Here is a 22,248-nt window from a genome sequence, read left to right as displayed (position 1 = left end):
AAGGTGGTGACATCAGCATGCACACGCCATGGAAATGAGCCTGAGCAGCTTCCCTCTTGCGTGCAGCAGCTTGAAATACGGAGCAGCCGATGCCCGATCGGAGCGTTTCGCGTTCGGCCGACGCTTCCGCAGCATTTAACGGCTGATAATGGCGAATGTCAGCGTGATAAGCAGAGGAGCTTCTGCACTTCCAGTACGAGCAGGGAGGTTCCCCCCCCCCCCCCCCCTCTTCACCTCCTCCTACCTGTGCTTGCAGTCCGAGGCGAGGCGGGCTCGTCAGGAGTCCGCCTGGACTTTGCTGAGGTAGCTGGATCAGATTTGGTGTCGAGAGCAAACCTGCACGATGAAAAACAAACAATCAGTAAAACAAATATTCACATCTGTTCACATAGATTGTCAAATCAATGACCCGACATAAAATGCAACACCGGGAAAGGAGATTACACACATGAATGCAGCTCAAAGGAGGATAGAGTGTCATGCAATTTGCAATTCTATCCATTTTTTGTTTTTGTTTTGTGACGATTCATCGTTATAAATCCATCCAACCTCCTCTTCCTGGAGGTGAAACATTAGAGGTTCCTCACCGGGCTGCTGCTGCTGCGCCTGTGAGGGCTGAGAGAGCAGGAACTGGGCCGGAGACTGCAGAGGGTGACCCGGCATCAGAACCAGCTGCTGGAGCTGCAGCAGCTGCTGGATGTCCTGCGGACAGAAACGCCACTCAGTGCAGGTGACGGAGGCGAGGCCCGACGGCCAGGTGACGGAGGCGAGGCCGACGCACGCTTTCAAACAGTCGACCAGTTCTGGAGCGCGTCAAAAGAGTTCTTCGCCATCGACTCGTAACCCGGTTCTGCCGCTTATCCCGCAAACGCACGTTGCTCACTAATTTCAGTTTCCTCATGCTTTACGTGCAGCTCAGGGAGTAAAAACTGTTCCAACGGATCGTCAGTTCAGAAATCGTTAAATAGTTAAAGGTTGTAAATAGTTTAAATAATAAAAACATTAAAGATATAAATATATTCATAAAGAAATAATTCAAAATTAATAAAAAAAGATTAAAAAAACACAGAATTGCATCACATATAATTGAAATACTTTCCAGTTAACCCCTCCGCATATAAAAATCTTCATAATGGTCTTTTATTTCCTCCAGATTGTTAAAAACAAGAAATGTAAGACGCCAAAGGTTGTCGGTGTGAGTGATCGGGACGAAGCGACACGTGGGCAGAGTGCCTCCACCAGGTGATGGAGGCCGACATTACCTGCGCGGTGAGCTGGATGGGCTGTGATAGGGTGAGCTGCGGCGGGGCTTGGACCGTTTGCTCCTGTTTGGTTGGCTGCTGCTGTTGGTGCTGCTGTTGCTGCTGCTGCTGGGACTGAGCTTGGCTTTGCTGCTGCTGCTGGTTGGCCTGTTGCTGCGCGGCGGCGTGAGCGGCGTGGGCGGCGTTCGACTGCTGAACGGCCGCCGCCAGAAGCTGAGCCTGAGCCTGCTGGAGGAGCAGCTGCTGCTGGGCCGGGAGGAGAGCGGCGAGCTGGGAGGCGGACAAGAAGAAGAAGGGGATGACAGGCAAATGGAGAAAAAAGTGTGGAAAAGACAAGACGGGAGGGGGGGGGGGGGTAAAAAAAGAAGTGAGGGGAGAGGAGAGGAGAGCGTCAGCCGAGCGTTCGGGGATCGAGGTGCCGGTGAGACTGAGCGGCAGTAAAAAAAAAAAAAAAAGCATGCCAGAGCAAGGCGAGCCAGAAGAGCCACCCACTTAACGTAAAGAACATTTAGCGTCGACGTTTTCACCTTCGGGGGGAGGAAGGGAAAAAAAAAAAAAAGAACGCCTCACGCTGGGAAAGTTTTTCAAAAGCAGGTCGTGTTTTGCCACTCTCAATGTGACAACGTGAACCGGGGGCCCGTTGGGAGTCACTTCACTCTTCCAATTGCATTTATATGGCGGCTCAGAGCCCTCAGCTTGGCTTTTGATTAAAAAAAGAAAAAAGGAAAAAAAAAAAAGAAAAGTGATATACTTCAAACTCCTGTGTGTGTGTGTTTTCTCACCCCTGCTAGCGGACTGCCTGCCAGCATCAGCTGCGTGTGGTGGTGTTGGGCCTGTTGCTGAGGAGGAGGAGGAGGAGGAGGAGGAGGCGCAGGAGGAGGAACAGTGCTGTGGGTCAACTCGGAGCTCTCTTCACTCTTCACCTGCACCACAAAACAAAGATGGGATGCTTTAATATTAATAATATTAAAACACCGAGAAGTGAAGCGACGAGAAACATTACACTGGTTCCCTTTTTAAAAAAAAAAGTAATTTTATCCAATTATTATAAATGCAAATCCCAGAGGAACATTGATGTCGCAGGGATATTAATTAAAGGAGTGTGAGTTTCTAATTGTGCATCTTTTGAGAAGAAAAGACGCAGGACGAGTCGATCCTCCTCGTGTCGCCGACCTTTGACCCCCGGGGCCTCGTCGTTTACCTGCTCGCCGCCCTGTCATTTTGACGGCCATCCGTCACGGCCCGCTCGCCGCCGCACCTCCTTCTGGATCGCTCACTGTCATCCCCTTTTCCACAGTCTCCTGCTTTCTTTTTTCCTCCTTTCTTTTTCGCCTCTCTCGCAGCTTTGCTCTCGTTTTCGGGGAAAGTGGGCGTGGACTTTGCGTGATATGCATAAAGAATGCTGCCGGTCGACATGTGAAATGACACAAATACATTCCCACACACACGCACACACACACACACACACACGCGCGCGCACATGTGCGCGCGTGTATGTGTGTGTGTGTGTGCGCGTGTGTGTGTGTGTGTGTGTAAACCACACCAGAACAAATCCAACTATCTCCATCTCTCCACTATCTTCCTGTTACGATCAGAGGTGTAATTTGAAAAGACGAACGGCCACATTCCAACAAGAACTTTTAGAACAACGATACGCGTCGGCCTCTTTGTTGCAGCAACCGTCTGCAAACACGTGACGAGTTGCAGGAGTTTCTTTTCGTGTCGCAGCTGTTCCAACCGTTCTGGGCGGAGCTTCTTTCTTTCCTTTCTTTCTTTTTTTTTTTAATTTAAATTTGTGCCAAATGCTTTCCGTTTGTGAACGGTGCAGCCGGTGCTGGAGTTTACGTATCGTCTGCGAGGCCCTTTTTTTTTTTTTTTTTTTTTAACTATCCGATGTTCCCACTCCAATTTTTTCATCCAGAACGGCCTCACATTTCAAATCAGCTCCAAAAGCTTTGATTTGCAGATGAAGTGTCTCTGAATCGCAAATTCTTTAAAAGATAGATTGAGAAGTGTTTTAATCAATTTGTCCGTTTGGGATTGAGCAGGATGGACGGATTTAAAATGGTTAAAAGTTTAGAGGTTTAAGAGGCTTCCTGCACTTTAATAAATAAATAATATTTATTTAATACATTGATTGGAGGCAGAAGACGCCTCCACTTGGCTGATGATCTGAGATGTTGCCTGTACTCTCATGTAAATAAGATGTGTGTTTGTTAAAAGTACAAATAACAATCGCTAATTAAAAAAACAAAATAAAATAAAAAAAATGTTCTGAACCCTTTTGAAATGAGGTTTTAAGTGAGTGGAAGTGTGGCGGTGCTCACCTTGCTGCCAGCTGGTGAGGGAGAGAGGCTGAAGGGGCTGCTTTTCATTGTCTGGACCTGCAGCCAAACAAACAGGTTCAATAAATTAAACACCTCCAGCAGATCGATATCATCGGACCACAGATTGGAATGAAACACCAGCCTGTAACCTGCCGGCGGGTTTTTTGTTTTTTTTTGTTGTTTTTAACGGCCAGAGTCACTCTCCCGCCTCGGCGATGGCATCGAAGCCACATCTCAATCAGCTACACGCAAAATCATCAACATGCGGGAAAAGAGAAACAACTAATAAAGACGAAACAAATAAAACACAACAGTTAGTGGCATATTGTGTGTGTGTGTGTGCAAAATGTTCACTATAATGCTAGAATTATACGTTGAATTAAAGAATTAAAAACAATAGAATCTCCTCATTCCCGTTAGAGTAATCAGAGTATTTCATAAAGCAAGAGACAGCCAGTGAATCTGACGTGTGTCACAGGTTAGATGGTAAAACACAATATTACAATGTTTGGTCAATTTATTTTGGCAGAAGATGTGATGAAGAAGTTCAGAACCGACCTGATCATCCGGGCTGTTTCTGTCTGAGTCTGAAACACAGAGGGAAGCACAGTTTAGAAGGGTGTGTGTGTGTGTGTGTGTGTGTGTGTGTGTGTGGTCATGTTTTTGTACCTGAACTGTCCCCTGGATAGTCAGCCCCAGGCTTCTCCTCTTTAGACATCCTGATATCTGCAGGAAACACACACACTGAGTTCAGACTAAAGAAAGACTCCTGCTGATGATTTTCACCGTTCTCATTAAGTATGACCTGCAACCACCTCCCGAACAATTAAATAAATAAAAATAAAAAGTTTCCCGTCTGCACAGACTTTGTGCTTGAGCAGCAGAAGAGAGGAAAGATGGCTCCCATTAAGTTCTTTAAATGTAAACTTTATTGAGCCGGGAGGTGGAGGTGAGCCGGGAGGTGGAGGTGGGACTACAGCCGCTCGCCGCCCGCCGCCACTCCGGGGACTGCAGCGGTAATTGGTCCGGGGAGAGTGACGCCACAGGAAGTGCTTACCGGAGCACCAGATATTACTCAGCGCGAGCGCCGCCTCCATTTTGGATGAAACACTCGCCCTCCTCCTCCTCCTCCTCCTCCTCCTATCCTGCGCCGCGAGGCTTTTATATATATATATAAAAGCCTCGGTGTTATGTGCTTGTACATGTTGTAATCTCATCATCGAGGTCACCGCCAAGTTCAAGGTGTGGTGAGAGAAGGTGGAGGGCAAAGAGACAGAGAGGAGAGAGGGCAGGAGGCTACAAGAAAGGGTTGAAATATATAAAAATAAAGGAGAAATGAAGGGAAAGCGACGACGACAGACCCACATTTCTCGGTTCCACTCTGTGACGACGCGGTCAAATGTTCATTTTGCACTAAAGTCACGTCTATTTAAAGCTTTTTGCTCAATGTTTGAAGATAAACACGTCCCATCTGTTCAAAAAATCATCATGGAAATAATAGTTTGCATGTTTTCTTTTGTTAGTAATGCGTCGGATAAAACAATTACATTTATAGAAGTGCAAAGTGGACTGAAGGATGGTGGGCGAATGTGGCAACGATTTAAAAAGTTAAATGAAGTTAAATGGAGCTAAAAGTATAACGGAGTATAAGGGTAAAGTTGAAGGAGTTTAGAGGGAAATTGAAGGGTTTTCCCACCCGCTTCAATTCAACATAATCTTAAAAAGTATGAATATTTTAAAAGGTTTAAAAGATAAGAAAAGGTTTAAAAAAGTTGAATGTTTTGAAAGTTGAATTATCCAAATGAGTAAAGATTTTAAAGAATTAAAACTCTTTTACAATAAGTGGTTAGTATAGTATAATATATAAGTATAATACTACTAATAATAATCCTTTTGTATTCCAATAGAATCTCAGCAGCGCTGCTCGGCCTCTAACGAGAGACTGGCTGCAGTTACGGAAAACAACCAGATGGTGGCAGCACCCACTCAGACGTGCAGGGGAGAGAGAGGGAGAGGGAGAGGGGGAGAGGGGGAGAGGGGGAGAGGGGGAGAGGGGGAGAGGGAGAGAGAGAGAGCGAGAGAGAGAGAAACTTTCTTATTCTCATGTTTTCTTTCCCCCACAAACATTATAAAAACGTTCTACATGAAGATTCATGTTCATTTTTAAACTCCTCAGAGGAAAAGTGTTGTATTTTATTGTATTTTACCCATTTTTGCTTTTGCAAAACATTTGTTGTTGACAGGAGTTCTCACACACTGCTGGATGACGTTGTCCAAAAGTCGTTGTTTTTTTTAACCTTGTACATAAATAGAAGGACCATTATTGAATTTATGACACATTTCTGAGGTTGAATACATGTGATTTAGGTCAGCTGTGCAATTTAAAACGGATTTTTATAATAAATAAATAGCAAAATAATGTTGCACTTTCATTACCGTCGTGTGTTATTGTACATTTGCAAGAGTGGGTTTTTATAAAAGCTTAAGATGGGATGTGAAGATGCTCGGAAAGTTAAATATTTTGTCATTTACACAAACTAATTTCTCTCGCTGCAAAGTCTTCAGAACTTAATGTTCAGGTTAAGCAATAAAATAGTTTTGAATACTTTTGTAAGCATTTTTCAAGTAGTTTTCTGATTTTATCCACAAATTAAATTAATACTGAAACAATTTGCAGCTGATAAATTCAAACTTTTGCCAGATTTGTTTGCTTTATATGTTGATGGATTGAATCAATGTCTGCTCACGACAAATCCATTAAATGCAGATAAAAAAAGTAACTAATACTTGAGTACTTTGTAGTTTAAATACTACTTTTCCTTGTATTTCAGTACAATCTAAACGCAGCTGAAGGGAAAAGAGTGAAAGAGTGTTTTACTGAAAAAACACGACTTCTTTGCGGATCCACTGAGTTTGAAGGGAAGTATAAAACATGGACGCATGACTTTGAACTTTTCTGATCTTAAAGGTCTTTAAATGTTTCTTTAGTGAACGATCCTGTAAAGAAACATTAAAAAAAAGAAGCATCTTGAGGCCTTTTTTGTTTAAATTAGTTTTTGTTGAAACATCAAATGCTGTTTATTGTATATTATTACGATTTTGTTTTAAAGTGGTTTATGTACATTTATGGCTGGATTGAGTGTCATTTCTCCACTCGGAGGAATAAATACCAAAGGATCTTGTCATTTAAAAACAAAAAAATCTAACTTCCCTTCTATGATCAGATAATCAAGGAGATTTTGAGAAGAATTTGCATTTCCACTTCGATCAATTCGCCATTTTTCAGGGATCAGCATTAATAACTGCAGACAATGAGGAACAAAAGTTTGAAAAAGGAAATTAGTGAAGCTTTTAACGTGTAAAACGTAATTCAAGTGTCTGGGAAAATTGAAATAGAACAATTCAGGGCAATCAGCTTTGTTTATTTTATCTTTTGGAGTTCTGGAGACTTAGAAACCCAAACCCCCCCCCCCCCCCCCCCCCACACACACACACACACACTCGCAAGATCTCAACTCTTCTGACGGTTTCTTTTCTCATAACAAAGCAGTTCAGAGTAAAAATCTGCTTCAAGTTAGAGTGACCACCACCCCAGAGCGCCATTTCACCCCGAGGCTTGGCTGTAGAGAGGACCCCCACCCCCATCTCCACCCCCACCCCCACCCATCCAACCTATCAGTGCTAATAACAGAGAGAGAGAGAGAGAGAGAGAGAGAGAGAGAGAGAGAGAGAGAGAGAGAGAGAGAGAGAGAGAGAGAGAGAGAGAGAGAGAGAGAGAGAGAGAGAGAGAGGGGTGTGGGGGGGTTTGTGGGGGGGGGCACTGGGCAGATGATGTATCTGTCTTGTGAGGCTGACACGGCCCGTGAGTGTGTGCTAAAGGCGGGGGGGGGGGGGTGCAGGGTCACTGTCAGGGAATTAGAAAAGGGCGAACAACTGAGAAAGAGAGCGGGGGGAGGGGGAGGTTGGGGGGGCAGCATGGCTGTAGGGGTCCTAAACCCCCCCCTCCCACCCCGCCCTTTCCTTTCTGCCCACCCACCCCGCCTCGGTCACGGCTGTCAGGGGCCGGTGACAGACGGCGCGTGGGTTTGTGTGTGTTTGGGAGGGGTGGTGTGTGTGTGTGTGTGTGTGTGTGTGTGTGTGTGGGGGGGGGGGTTTCCAGCACTGTTTGGCGTGTGGATGTCAAAGGTCAGGCACATGGTCTCGGCCGCCTCGCAGTCGCGTACAAACAAGCTGCCTCCCTTTCCCACCTGTCCTTCCCGTCACGTTCAACACGCAAAACAAACACCCCCCCTCAAACACTGGACCCCCCCCCACCCCCTAAAAAAAAAAGAAAAAAAGTTCACACTTCATACTTTTATTCTTTTTTTAAATACTTTGTTCCTCAAAGAAAAAGCGAACGAGGAAAGAATTATTAAAATTTCCATCAAACCCCTGAAGAGTCGAATGAAAGTCGATTTTAATGAAACTCAAACCGGCCTGAAGGAAAACAGTCACGCGGAAGTGGACGACAAATAAAGTTGAATAAAGTGTCATTAACCATTTTTGATTTTTATTTATGTTTTTTAACCATATTAACCACTTTCCTCTTGGCCTCGACTGGCCGACGCTCATCGACACTGACGATCTGCATTTCGCTTTGATTCTCACTTCCTGCTGCAGATTGACTGGCGGGAAGTGAGCGGAATAGAAGAGTCCGATTCTGTTGTGTGACTTTAATGTGGAGGAAAGTCCCGTAAAAGTTTTTAGATGCACTTTAAATGTTCCTTTTGTTTTTGTCTTCACTGAATCAGGCCACATTAGCGGTGAAGCCTCTCCATGGTTGTGAAGGAGCTTGTGGCCTCCTCTTCCTCCTCCTCCTCCTCCTCTTCCTCACCAACAGCCCAACCCTCCTTATTAGCGTCACTGCTCCTTCACTCCTCCTCCTCCTCTCTCTCTCTCTCTCTCTGGATTATTATTATAATTATAGTTTTCTTCAAAAAGTTCGACTTCTGCTTTCAAACGGTGCCACTTTGAGCTCCGCCGGGTCGTTTTGCACGACGTAACCAGATTAAATCACGTTGTGATCAACATGTGGAGGACGTTTTGCACCTCAGAGGGATTTATCTTCAGAAAAATCCTTTTGTTTATTTATTTCGGGACGGAAACTGTCAGCTGAACGGTAAAGGAATAATGTTATTGCAGTTGATTCGAGGACAAAAAGTGTATATTTAAGAACATATTTTGTGTATTGTAAGTATTATGTTCTGAAAGTTCTCCTTTCAACACAAGATACTAAACACACTTGTCAAATTCCTCATAAGACACAATTTAAAAAGCACGATTTCAGTGAGCGGCCATTAAAGAAATGTTTCCTAAAAGTTAATAAATACTCATGGTGAGTTGAATTACAGGGTATTTTGAGTAATGCAAAGATAGAATAGGACAAAAACAATCCACGCCTTGAGAAATAATAGAAATGTAAGCACAAATATTAATATTTAAATTACAAACACGTTGAGATTTATTGAGTGGAAAGATTTTTCCACCAATTATTAGTCAAAAGTGTCAAAACCAATGTTAAATATGAGAGAACGTCTGAGCCACATTTTCTTCTTCTGCTAACAAGCCAAACATGCAGGTTTTATTTTTGAAGAGCTTTTGAGATATTTCAAGTATTTATTTCAGCTAAATGGGTAAAGAACGTCTTGTGTCTGAAAGAAATCTCTCTATTCGAGTGGCTGCATCAACAGACAATTAACTCGACAGGACGATTCTTTCTAATGAGGAATTCTACTTGGAAAAAGGGGCCGAAAAAGAATGTTAGTAAAAGATTAATAAGTTTGGATTTCTTTGGTGAATTACTCACAATTTTTCCCCAAAACATAGAAAAAAGAAGTAATACTTGAAATTGTAAACCTTTTTTTTTTTTGCGTAATTACAAACTGGGTTGTCTGCCACTGAAATGTGGCTGGTGAACGTGAAAACATCTTTTTATTTTTATTAAAAACTGAACAAGTTGATGTTTTAAACGAATCAGCTTTGTTTTAGAGAAACATTTGCATCAAGAAAAGTTGATTCCTTTTTTCTTTTTGACCTGTGCTTTGTGTGTGCTTTGTGTGTGTGTGTGTGTGTGTGTGTGCACACACACACACACTCCAGCAGTGGTCAGCCGCAGCGGTCACGGCACCGCTGGACAGCGCTCTTCTAGCACAGGACACACATACCCGTTGCCAAGCAACAGCAATGAAAGATCACCGTGCGTGTGTGTGTGTGTGTGTGTGTGTGTGCAGCTCACATGTTGTGTGTGTACCTCAGAGAGTGTTAATCATTAAGAATAAACATGTTTCCCTGCCTGAAGCCGAGGCGTCGCTGCGAAGCAAACAAAGTGCCGCATGCTAATGTCTCCTCGGGTGTTTACTCTTTAGCAGCAGGTATTAAAGGATTTTCCAGGTGATTTTCTTGTTTATATCATCTGGAATAAAAAAAAAAAAAAAAAAAAAAAAAAAAAACCCAAGGCGCAGCACCACAATCTGAAACGACCCGACAGGATGATGTTTACAATGGAAGAAGAAGGAAAAAAAGACTTCAATTAATGTGGTCGGTACAAAAAAAAAGCGACTTTAACAGTTTTCTCACACGTAAGCAACTACTTCCCTTCAGAATAAGGCTTAAAAACGTGCCCGGGGTTCTCGCACAAATCTTGCATTTCGCTCTCCAGTAAGATAACATTCTTGCTGGAGACTTGAGGAGTGTTTTATATATAAATATTGACTTCTTCTCACACCTCCTCAGCACCGACAGTGTGGCTGCACAGAAGCGGCTCCTCGCAGTAAACCAGTAACTCTGCGACTGTTTGCTGGTGATTCATGTAGATGCCTCTTTCTACCAGTTTATGCAGAAGTGGGAAAGTACGGCATTTTTTTATTTTTTATTTTTTTTATGTTCGGTGTGTGTGTGTGTGTGTGCAGGCGCACGTGAGCGCGCACGAGGGCGAGCGCTTTCCGAATATGTCTCCAGAGTGTTTATTATATCCGATACAGTACCTCTTTCTCGCACCACATATTTCTGTGCCGATCGATTCCTCTGACTCCCGACAAGACAATAATCGCACCGCCCTCCCTCTCTCCTTCTCTCCACCATTATTACTGCCCTCCCCAAGGAGCGCAACGCGGGGATGGAGGGATGGAAACAGAGAAATAAAGGGAGGGGAGGACAAGGGGAAGAAGGAAATGGCCACTGTGTGTTACTTCCTTTTTTTTTTTTCTTTTTTCTCCCCCCCCCCCCTAAAGAATCCCTGTGTTGGGGCGTAAAGATGGAGACACAAAGTGAACGGGGGCGAGGGAGGAGAGGCAGCCGGAGGGAGGGGTGGAGGGGTGGAGGAGGAAACACATGATCAAGAAGGACGAGAGCAGCCGGCACACACTGGAAATTTGGGGAATTTTTTTTTTTTTTTTTTGGGGTGGGATAATAGTGAAGGCTGAGCGACGTGACAGGGACGGCTTCAAAGAGTACGGTGGAAAACAAAAGGAGAGGAGAGGAAGAGGAAATGGCAGGGGAGGTGATGGAGGGAGCAGGAGGAGTGGTGGTGACGGAGGAGAGGGAGGAGAAGCCAGTGACAGAACGGCACCCGACGTAATTAGATAACAGAGAAATTTAGGAATGGGGATAATAATGATAATGGCCGGAGGTGGAAAAATAATGAGGTGTGTCCAAGATACGTGAGAAAAAAAAAAAAAAAGAAAAAAGAAGAAGGATGGTAACATGTGGATGGAAGGAGCCGGAAGCGGGTGAACGGATGAGTGGAGGGACGCTGGACATTCAGAGTGAGCTGCAGAGACGTAAAGGAGCAAATATTTTAGGGGGGAAAAATAAAAGCAACCAAACAATTAAACAAAAAGAAAAGAAAAAGTGAGCAACATGTTTGTTCGGAGGGACGAAAGAAAAGCAAAGAGATGGACGGAGAGACGCAGAGTGACTGAGCGTCCTCCGAGGAAACGGCGGAAAGGAAAAGACGGTGACAATTGCACTAACAAAGACACACAGCCTGGTTCTGATGGTCTGGGTGTGAGTGATTGGGTGATGGGGGGGAGGAGGGGGGGGGGGGGGGGGGGGGCTGCAACAGAGACTCCATGACGACATAAACCGACATGGGTGGACAGAAAAGACGAGCGAAAATCTGCCCGAAGGAGGGAGGGAGAGGAAGACAGGAGGGAATAAAGGCCTCCAGGAAGAGACTTTCCACTGATAAAACTCGGATTAAAATAATAATAATGGAATAAACTGACTTGATGTGCTTTAAAAATGGTTGGAGAACAAGAGGGAGGTCTGTTGGCGGAGAAGACGGAAGGACAGAACGAGGGACTCGGAAAAACAGCATGTCGTGCAAAATTAAAACCAAAAAAAAAAAAAAATCCTCCTGGAATTAACCTGCAAATTGCTTTTATGAGATCATTATGTGATGCTGTTACACAATTTCCTCTTCATCTGCAAAAAAAAAAAGGAAAAAAGGTTGAAATCTGAGAAAAAGGCCGTCGTTCTGCCGTCTGAGCGAGAGGAAGGTCAGATGGGAGGAGAGAAAGAGAGGCGAGAGACAAATTAATGCTGAAAGTCAAACATTTAACATGAAAGCTAAATCACATGTTGTGATTTGATGCCTTTTCATCAAACTTTCTTATTTATATGTTAAAAAAAGAGAGAAAGACCGTGATTCCTCTGTTTTTTCCTAAGTGAGCGTTTGGATTAGAAGCAGCTATAAACATCTATATTCAACTTTAAAATGCATGGACAGAAGCGCCATCTGATATTGTGAATAAACTTTGATGTCGTTTTATTGTGTGAGCGATTAGAAGGAGGAGGAGGAGGAGGAGGAGGAGGAGGAGGGAGACCGTGCAACACGGAGATGTGATTCAGTGAGTGCATTAAAAAAAAAAAAAAAAAAAAAAGTCAACAGCAAGAGTGACGGGATTGTTTCAGAGCTGGAAAGTCAACTTTGAATAAATCTGCAAAAAAGAAGCTTATAAATGTCATAAATAATATTAGAGGTCAAAAACGAGACAATGACTTTACTATTTGACCCCATGTTGTTTTGTTTCAATAACAAACGTGGACATAAAGATAGAAAATGGGACAAACAGGGAACAGAATACCATTAAAAATAAAAATGGAGGAAGAGTAAAGAACAGAGGCCTCGGAGGTTGAATGAAAAACTAAAGATTCTTCAACGAAATCAACTTCGATATGCAGGTAAGGAGGCCGAACCCACATGTATGAACGAGAAATACTTTAGAAATTCTCCACGGACGCGTCTGGACGTTCATTTCAACTTCTCCCGCGTGAGAAACTGCGAGCGACGCGTCGACGGGGAAACCAAAAGACGAAGAAATCTTCCTGCCGCCGCGCGGCTCCACAAGTATGAATGAACGAGTGAGCGAGTGAGCGAGCGAGGTGTGCAGGAAGCGGCGTCTGCTGGTGATCTATGGCGCGTGCTGCGAGCCGCTAGATGACTCGGTTTACAGGTTTATCGATTGGACCCGACTTAAATTGGCTCCCAATTAAACAGAGCGCTTATTTGACCTCTTTCCCCCTCCTGTCCTCTCCTTTCCTGTCCCGTTAAATACCCCCCCCTCCCTCCACCCTCCTCCACCACCACCTCCACCTCTCCACCGCCTCCCCTCACGCCGAGCTTCTCCACATCGGCACATCCATCTTTCGCTCAGTGTAATACCTCCACTCCCCTCCTCCTCCTCTCCGTCTATGGCCATCACCCCATCCTCTGTTAACAGTGCCGACCCCCCTCTATTTAAACCCCTCTCTCTCTCTCTCTCTCTCCGTTTCCTCTCGCTGTCCTTTCCTGCACCTTTCCCCTCCAGATGTGATCTCCGCTCCGTTTCTCTCTCACTCTTTTCTCCCAGTCAATCCGTCAATCCCTTCCTTAAATAACAACGATGAATTATTAAGTCTATTTATTCAAACAGCATTAATTATAAAATACAGGCAAGCGAATGGGCAGGAGGATGGAGGAGGAGGGTGGAGGAGGGTGGAGGAGGGGGAAGGTGGTTTGTGGTCGGGGTTGAAAATTAGGGAGAGAAAAGGAGTAGAAGGAGGTGGAGAAGAAAAAAAAGGTAGGGGGTTGGGGGGGTAGGAAATTGGTGTGGCTAGCGGAACAGCTCCCTCCATCCCCACCACCCGATCCCCCCCCTCCCTCCCTCCCTCCCTCCCCCCCTTCCCTTCCCTTCCCCGCTCTGCTTTGTATTCTGTGGAGATGACAGGGGGAAAGCTTTATTGCTCTGAGTTTGTATCGATCGGGGCCCCGCAGAGGGGGTAGCCAGACCCCCGCTCACTGGAGGCCCTTTCGCAGAGGCCGCTGATTCCTGCCTTTACAGCCCCCGCCTCCCCGCCTCCACTCACCTCGCCAGACAAACACACCGACCCCCCCCACCCCCCCACACCTCCACCTACCCTCCCTCTCTCTCTCTCTCCTGCTTTAGATTTTTCTCTCCCTCCATTATTTTTTTTGGAAACTCTCGGAGAGGCGACGAGACGAAGCGCGGCGACTTTTATTTACCTGCATGCAACATCAACGAGCGCAGGGAGCCGCCGCGCCGCGGAAACCAGAGCGAACGATCTCTATCGTACAGACTTTACACACACACACACACACACCCAAGCAGCAACACTCACATGAAGAAGTGCACACACACACACACACTTGGAGGAAACACAATCCCCGGCTGCAGGGCTGAGCTGCCGTTCTGACCACAGTTGCATCAGAAATCCCTAATCTGAGAGCGTGACGGTCCTCAGTTCCAGCAGGCGGGGATCAGGACGCTCCGGGCAGATTCCAAATTTAAGGATAAGATGGGATGGGGTTGCAGGTTCTGGAATTGCCCCCCCCCCCTACCGGAGGGGACGGGGAGATGGGATGGAGCCCTGGTTTTTTTTTGGAAGAGGGAGGGCGATGCTCTGTTTTCCCCCCCTGTGCCCTTTTACTGAGCACACGACTTCCAGGGGCAAGAAGACCGGAGGGCAGACGACCAGCCTCTTTTTTTTATTTATTTATTTTTTAGACAAACATGGCTGAACGCTGCGAGCAACCAGGTTAATGTTTGGTCTCTTTTAACGCAGCAGGACGACGCTAAATATCCACCTGATGACAGAAGGAAGTTAATATTTAAACCATCTGACCACAGAGAATAGAAAACTTAAGAGAATTGAAAAAAAAAGACAGTGATTTCCAGGAGGAAGAACATTAATGTGACTCAGAACAGCATTTGATAATAATAAAAAAACCTGCTTCACAAACACCTCGTTTTCTACTTTATCTTGATCTTTGATGTAATGTCTGATTGGATATAGGAAGTTTTCTTTTGTCTTATTTACCAGCAGTATAATACGTATTATAGTTGTTAAATACATAAAAACAAAAAAGAATCCCTTTTTGTGAATTTAAAAAATCTATATATAGAGCGTGTAATTATCTAATTCAATTTAAAAACTGTGATGTTGAATTAAAAAAATGACCAGACACAGAAAATAAAATGAAACAAAATTAGACTAAAATAATGAAGCTAAACATTGAAGAATAAACTGGAATATAGACCATAAAATGTGGTTAAAAATAGAAGTAAAAGTGTCACAATAAAACGTATCATTGGTGACGAAAGTGGAAAAAAAAAAATCCAAACGACGTAAAAGAAAAAAAAGCCTGTGAGAATAAAAACCCTCGTTCCAGTTGACATGAACGCCGCGAGGTTGCAGGCGCAACAAATAACTCGCCGCCCGGAGACGTGGAAACAGGAAGAGGAAGAGGAAGAGGAGGAGGAAGAGGAAGAGTTATTTCACTTTCTATATTCCTGTTTTGCAGCGTGGAAACAACTTCTCGATGAATTAGAACAAAACGATATTACATTTTCTCCTCCAACTTTCCCATCAACTGCATGAATCTTTAACCTGCCGGCCGCCGCCGCCGCCGCCGTCCACTTAATAAACTCCATTTTGTTGAGGTGGGCTGAACGAATCGGCGTGGCCCGGCCACGGAGAGCGAGAGAAGTGAGGGACAAGGTGGACGAATGGACGGACTGGAGGGAAGAATGGGTGCTCAAGGCCACCGTGTTCTGAACCCCCCCCCCCCCCCCCCCCCCCACCCACCCACCACCCCTCCTTCAACTCTTCTGCTGCAGAGTGGCTGTTATCTCTCTATTTTTACACTCCTTCCATCAACAGACCGCCCCAGACCCACTTATGTTCACTCACCAAATGACACATGGACACACACGCACACACACAATTACAGATGTAGACAATGACCATGGTGCTGCTAAGCCACTGTGAGTCATCGGTGGAGTGTGTGTGTGTGTGTGTGTGTGTGTGTGTATATGTGCATACGTGTGTGTGTGTGCTCCCCTCACCTTTTACAAACACCGCAAATCACCGGCCGCCCCGCCGTTTGACCGGGCCGTTTGATCAGCGGTGATTTTCTTTGGCATTAGCGCTGCTTTAGAAATGTTTCTGTGGAATGTTGTGCTTCGCTTCGCTTTATTTTTTTCTGAAGACGATCGGAGAGGACTGATGAGAGACGTGGCTAAATGAAGAAAAAAAAAAAAGAAAAAATGAAAAGAAAAAAAAGAATAAAAAAAGAAAAATATAATAAAATGATAAAAGCTCGCAGCACATCAAGGTTGCTCCATTCCAGTGATGTTTAAATAAAAGTTTTTTTTTTCTTCTTCTTCTTCTCACTCCCCGTCCTGTCAGAGACGTTTCATTATTTTATAAGCAAAAACTGTTGTTTTTTTTTTTTCCACGTGAAAACTTAATAAGATCAAATCAAAAGTGTGATGGAGGTTTAATATTCCTCAGAGCTGCTGTGATGAACGCTGCAACACCTGGAATCTAAAATACACTGAAAATAAGGCACACACACACACACACACACACACACACACACACACACACACACACACACACACACACACACACGACACACACACACACACACACACACACACACACACACACACACACACACACACACACACACACCAAAGGTTGTTACAATTATCTCTGGTTTGGAACCCTGTAATATTGTGTTTGTGTGTGTGTGTGTGTGTGTGTGTGGTTTGCGTGCGTGTGTGTGTGTGTGTGTGTGTGTTTGCGTGCATGTGTGTCATTGTATGAATCAGATCCATAGGGGGTCGGCTATACAATAACGACCAATTTAATGGAAAAGTCTATCTTTTCGTGGGTGGAGTGTGTTTGTGCATGTGTGTGTGTGTGTGTGTGTGTGTGTGTGTGTGTGTGTGTGTGTGTGTGTGTTGGTGTGTGTGTTCAGACAGCAATACACAGTGGGGGGGTCCAGCATGATGCCATTATACTTTTCACTACAATATTATGTCCAAGCTATATATTTTATTATTTGTACTTTAATCATATCTGTGTGTGTGTGTGTGTGTGTGTGTGTGTGTGTGTGTGTGTGTGTGTATACTGGGCTTTATTCACTGTAGATGAAAGCACGCTGACATGCCGGTGTTCTGTGCAACGAAGGCCGCTCACTCCCTCACAAACAAACACACACACGCTGTTGTGTTGTGTGTAAATCTTTGTACGCACACACACACACACACACACACACACACACACACACACACACACACACACACACACACACACACACACACACACACACACACACACACACACACACACACACACACACACACACACACACACACACACACACACACACACACACACACACTGCCTGGCTGACCTACCACCATTTCACACTACTGACCAGTACAAATTGGATAAGGGTCCATTCTCTCTGCACCAGCACACTTTCACACACACACACACACACCACATGCATGGGAATACGTATACACGCACGCACACACACATGCACACACACACCACACACATACACACACGCTCCACACAACAAGCTCAAAATGGCCGAAATGCTGCGGTTCGAGTCGGTTTCTCGGTGGTGAGTAAAGTTACCGAGCGGAGAGGGAAGGAGAAGGTGAGATAAGAAGAGAGAGCGTGTGTGTGTGTGTGTGTGTGTGTGTGTGTGTGTGTGTGTGTGTGTGTGTGTGTGTGTGTGCGTGTGTGTGTTGTTCTTACGCCCCCCCGATGCCAAACTTTGAGCACCCCGTGACCGACTGCATTATTCCCATGCTAACCAGGTTTTTTTCCTCCATTTCCTCAACGTTAAAACATTTAGCAACAAAAAACAACAACAGTCAAATTGATGCCGAACACTTTGTGGCAGACGGACACGTTTTGTATGACGCTCGTTGCTTGTTGTCGCAGCCTTTATTTTCTCCGTCGTTTCCTCTCTGCTTTAATATGCCACACCGCTCTCTCTCATCCTTTCTTCTTCTTCTTCTTCTTCTTCCTGAAGCTTAAACGCTTGATGCAAATAGTCGATATGTATCGGGAGGACAGCTTCACCCTTTAATAACCCTCCTTTGTGTGCGTGTTAAACCGAGTATGTACAACTTTTTCACTTCATTAACAACGTGACCTTGCATAGCTCAACCCCCCCCACCACCACCCCCCCCCAATTTAGTACAGTGTGTATGTACATTTCAGTGTTCTCACCTCTTTATTCGCTCTGATGAAACGTTATCGATTGAGTGTCGGGTTTTCAATGCAGCAGGTCAGGTCACAATGCAGCGTGGTATATACAGCACGCTACCCTTTGCTTCCTCCACCCCCCACACACACACCCCCCCACACCCACACACACACACACACACACACACCCGAGCTTCATATAGAGCTGTGTAATTACAGCGTGGCTTGCCATACCCCCTATAGCGTCTAATTGTGTGGATGCAGGCTGCATGCTGTTAGGGAGCGGCTGCATTGTGTACGTCTCAGATGTTTTTTTTTTCTTTTTTCCCGTACAGGTCTGGAGTACTAATGTCCAGTGAGTGAAGGAATAAAGGAATCGCTGTGTATTGTCTCGTATGCATCCATCTAAAAATAAGTCACTCACGAGTTCAACAGGAGGGGGGGGGGAGGGGGTTATTTGATATTGTTGGAGTTGAGATTATCTCTTGAATTGATTTGTGTGTCTTTTGTTTTTTTAATTTTTTAGAATGTAAAAAAAAAAAAATCCCTCACACAATGTGATTTGAATGCTGAATTATATTTGTCACACGATTTCAGGCACAAACACAATAAAGTAGTAACAGGACGACTGCAGAATCCAATAAATTTGAGCCTCTTTATAACACTAATAAGCAGTTGGAAGGATTTTAGCTTGTAAAAGGCCCAAAGCATTGATTAAACTAAAAGATAAATCAAAATAGTCAGCAATTTATCTAAATTACAGGCAGCACTTTAACTTTGCAGCAGTAAGTCATTGATTTTTTTTTTTTTTTAAATTGCAAAAACACTTGAATCCACAATTTATTTTTATTTCCAGACACGGAATGACATCTTTGTTCATTCGTTGTGCTATTTGTACTCGTGGTGTAAACCAGGTTCCATTGCCTTGCTGCTACAACGAATATTTGACCTTGTTTCATTTGAATTAACCGGTTTAATTTTACTTCATTACAGATTCGAATTGAGTCACTAAGCCAGAATTTTTTTTATAAATACATGATAATATAATGAAAAATGTATGTTTTCTTACCTTCTCATCAGTGATGATCTTTTTAATCTGTTTATTTACACGCCATTTCATCACGTAGTGACAACGCGTTTGCTGGAAAGCTGCAGATTAAATTAATCAGGACAGAAACCGGCTAAACACCGCGATATGAGCGGCGATGTTTTGATAAATACGACGTCTTTTTGATTAATATATTAGCATGTGTTTAACGCTCCACTCACTATCGTGTCACCAAATATTTCAGCGTCTTCAAAACAGCTAAATTTGCCCGGATGAACGTCTGAAATGGAAAAAAAAAAAGTGAATAACTAGAAAACGAAAAAAGAAGCGCCAAGTGGCAGATTTCAAACATTTATGCACTTATGTTCATTTAGTACGGATGTTTTTTTTTAATATAACAGATTCATGATGTATATAAATGTCATCCAGATGATTGTTTTTTATTAGATTGATCTGAAATTCTTGAAATCTCCTTTAATATCAGAGAGGTGAAGGTTTAATGAGCAGCCGGCGGCGGCTGCAGCGTCCCCCCCCCCCCCCCCCCCCCCTCTACCCCCCCAAACCCCCCGAGGCTCCGCACGCCACGTTTGTCTGCCTCAGTGTACATTTGGAATCTGAATATTTGTATAACGGCGTGCGTTGGTGCACAGAGCGAGCCACGTGGCGCCGTGTGTTTACATCTGTTGACGGGGGCACGCGGGGTGATATCTCACGGTAATCAATGAACAAGGAATGAGGGAGGATGGGAGGGAGGGAGGGAGGAACGGAGGGCAAAAATCGGTAAGAAAGCAGGTTATCTCCTGTCATTAACGGAGGGATTCCCGCGTGGGGGAGGAGGGGGGGGGGGGGGGTGGATGGGGGGGGGCAGCATCGGGGAAAGACCTGGATTCATTGAGAAAAAACACAGCGTGTTTGGCATGAAGAGAAAGCAGACAATTATCTATATTGATTAAAGCCAGCCAGCCAGCACAGAGAAGACAGAAAACTATGGCTGATCAATAGCGAGGGAGGAAGAGGGGGGATGTGGGGGTGAGGGAGGGAGGGGGGGAGGGAGGGAGGATGTAGGGCAGAGGAAGGAGGGATGGCGGGAGACAGACGGAACAGTGAGGGCTTCAGGAGCGACGCGACAGATGAAAAAGTGAGTGGAGAGACGGAGTACTACGAGCGGATAAGAAGAGAAAATGAATTAAAGCAAGACGAGGGAGGAGTGAGAGCGAGGGATGACTGGCAAGAAATCTGGTGGCGAGTGGAAAAGGTCGATGGCGGATTTAACAGAGAGATAGTAAAAGTGTTAATGAAAATGACGGGTGGGTTTTTGATGACTTAGCCTGTAATCTACTCGCCGACGAGAGCGGAGGGAGATCAATAAGTACAACTGTACCTGAGGACGGTCGGATTTAAAGCCAGGGATGGAGGGGTGGAGGAGTGGGGGGGCGGAGGGGTGGAGGAGTGGGGGGACAGAGGGATGGAGGGTGGAGGGACGGAGGAATGGAGGGATGGGTGGAGGACGAGAGACAGAGGGATGGATGAATGGAAGAGAGACGGTAGGGTGGATGGAGGGATGGGAGTATGAGAGATGGATGGAGGGACAAGAGACAGAGGGATGGATGGAAGGGATGGAAGGATCGAGGGATAGTGGGATGGAGGGATGAAGGGTGGAGGGATGGAAGAATGGAGGAACAGAGAGACAGTGAGATGGATGGATAGATGGAGGGATGGTGAGGTGGATGGATGGAGAGACAGTGAGATGGAGGGATGGATGGATGGATGCAAGGATGGAAGGGATGAAATGATGGAGGGATGAGTGAGGACAAGAGGACAGAGGGATGGATGAAGGGAAGAGAGACAGTAGGATGGATGGAGGATGGAAGGGATGGGAGATGAGAGATGGATGGAGGGACAAGAGACAGAGGGATGGATGGAAGGGATGGAAGGATCGAGGATAGTGGATGGAGGGATGAAGGGTGGAGGAATGAGGGATGGATGGAGGGATAGCAGGATGGCGGGATGAGAGACAGTGGGAGGGATTTATGGATGGAAGGGACGGAAGGATGGAGGGATGAAGTCGGCACTCGGGGGGTCTTCCAACGATTACGGACGAATGTTTGACGCGACTTTGAACAGAAATAGAAAATAGCAACTTCCTGTGGCGTTAAAACCGCTGATGCGGCCCGAAACCCAAACCCCTGACTGAAGACTTGACTCCTTCACTGACGACGTTTTATTTGTTCACGCAAAAACCTTTCCTTTCCGTATCTGTGAACACGCCGCAAAAATGAATGACGAAACATGAGCGTGAACAAGAACGAGACGAGTAAAACAACTACAAACTGCTCCAAATAAATCTACATAGCACTTGAAATGTGTACAAACCTTGAGGTTTTATATAGCCCTTCAAAATAAAACCTGCCATTTCTAATGTAGCGTCCGGAAAGACAAGTAATACCAGTGGAAAAAGCCCTTTCAAAATAAAAACTAACAACGTTCCCGGCCACACGAGCCAAAATATCCGTCTCCATGCCACTATGCACACGGCTCAACCGACACATGCAGTACATATGCCGGGCCTTCAGGGGGCGCTGTGACTCACAAGACATGGAGCACAGGGAAATACGGAGCGGCTTTCTTGTTCTGACGGGAACGCTTGAAGACGTCTGAATTCAATTTGTTTCACAGATGTGATATTGATCGACTGGCGTTGCTGATGTGGAAGTAACACGTATTGGAACACTGGAGGAGAGACTCCACAGATCCGACCGGAAGACGACAACAACAACAACAACAACAACAAGACCGTCTCCCGACACGCGTTGGCCGTTTGCAGTTCCACCGTTTAGCCCAAGGACACTTTCACACACGGGAAGTTGGGGATCAAACTCTCGGCCTTTTGACTGGAAACCGGGACTGATGAACTCCAGGATTCATTCATTCATTCACAGCATCTCCATCGCGCTCCCCCCCCTCACTGCACGAGGTCCTCTCGCCCTCCTTCCTCTTCTTCCCCTCCGTCTCCCTCCCTCCTTCCACAGGGTCAGTTTGATGGTCACCGAGGTGC

The 22,248-nt window shown here is 45.2% G+C and overlaps 1 protein-coding gene across 1 annotated transcript in view; it reads right to left on the bottom strand.

Moving 5' to 3' along the window:
• The window catches only part of pou2f2a (POU class 2 homeobox 2a), a gene marked incomplete at both ends in the record, with an annotated part of 66,549 nt that overhangs the window by 7,386 nt on the left and 36,915 nt on the right, over window positions 1-22,248 (bottom strand). Inside the window, 7 exons of the mRNA XM_080515955.1 lie at window positions 245-336; window positions 588-702; window positions 1,263-1,532; window positions 2,045-2,185; window positions 3,590-3,646; window positions 4,148-4,176; window positions 4,259-4,315. Coding sequence (XP_080372081.1) covers window positions 245-336; window positions 588-702; window positions 1,263-1,532; window positions 2,045-2,185; window positions 3,590-3,646; window positions 4,148-4,176; window positions 4,259-4,315 — 761 coding nt within the window. The remainder of the gene's footprint in view (window positions 1-244; window positions 337-587; window positions 703-1,262; window positions 1,533-2,044; window positions 2,186-3,589; window positions 3,647-4,147; window positions 4,177-4,258; window positions 4,316-22,248) is intronic.

This window comes from Blennius ocellaris, assembly GCF_963422515.1.
Source record: "Blennius ocellaris genome assembly, chromosome: 20".
NCBI lineage: Eukaryota > Metazoa > Chordata > Actinopteri > Blenniiformes > Blenniidae > Blennius > Blennius ocellaris.
The sequence above is the reverse complement of the archived record's forward strand: the minus strand, read 5'-3'. Positions and strand labels throughout refer to the sequence as shown.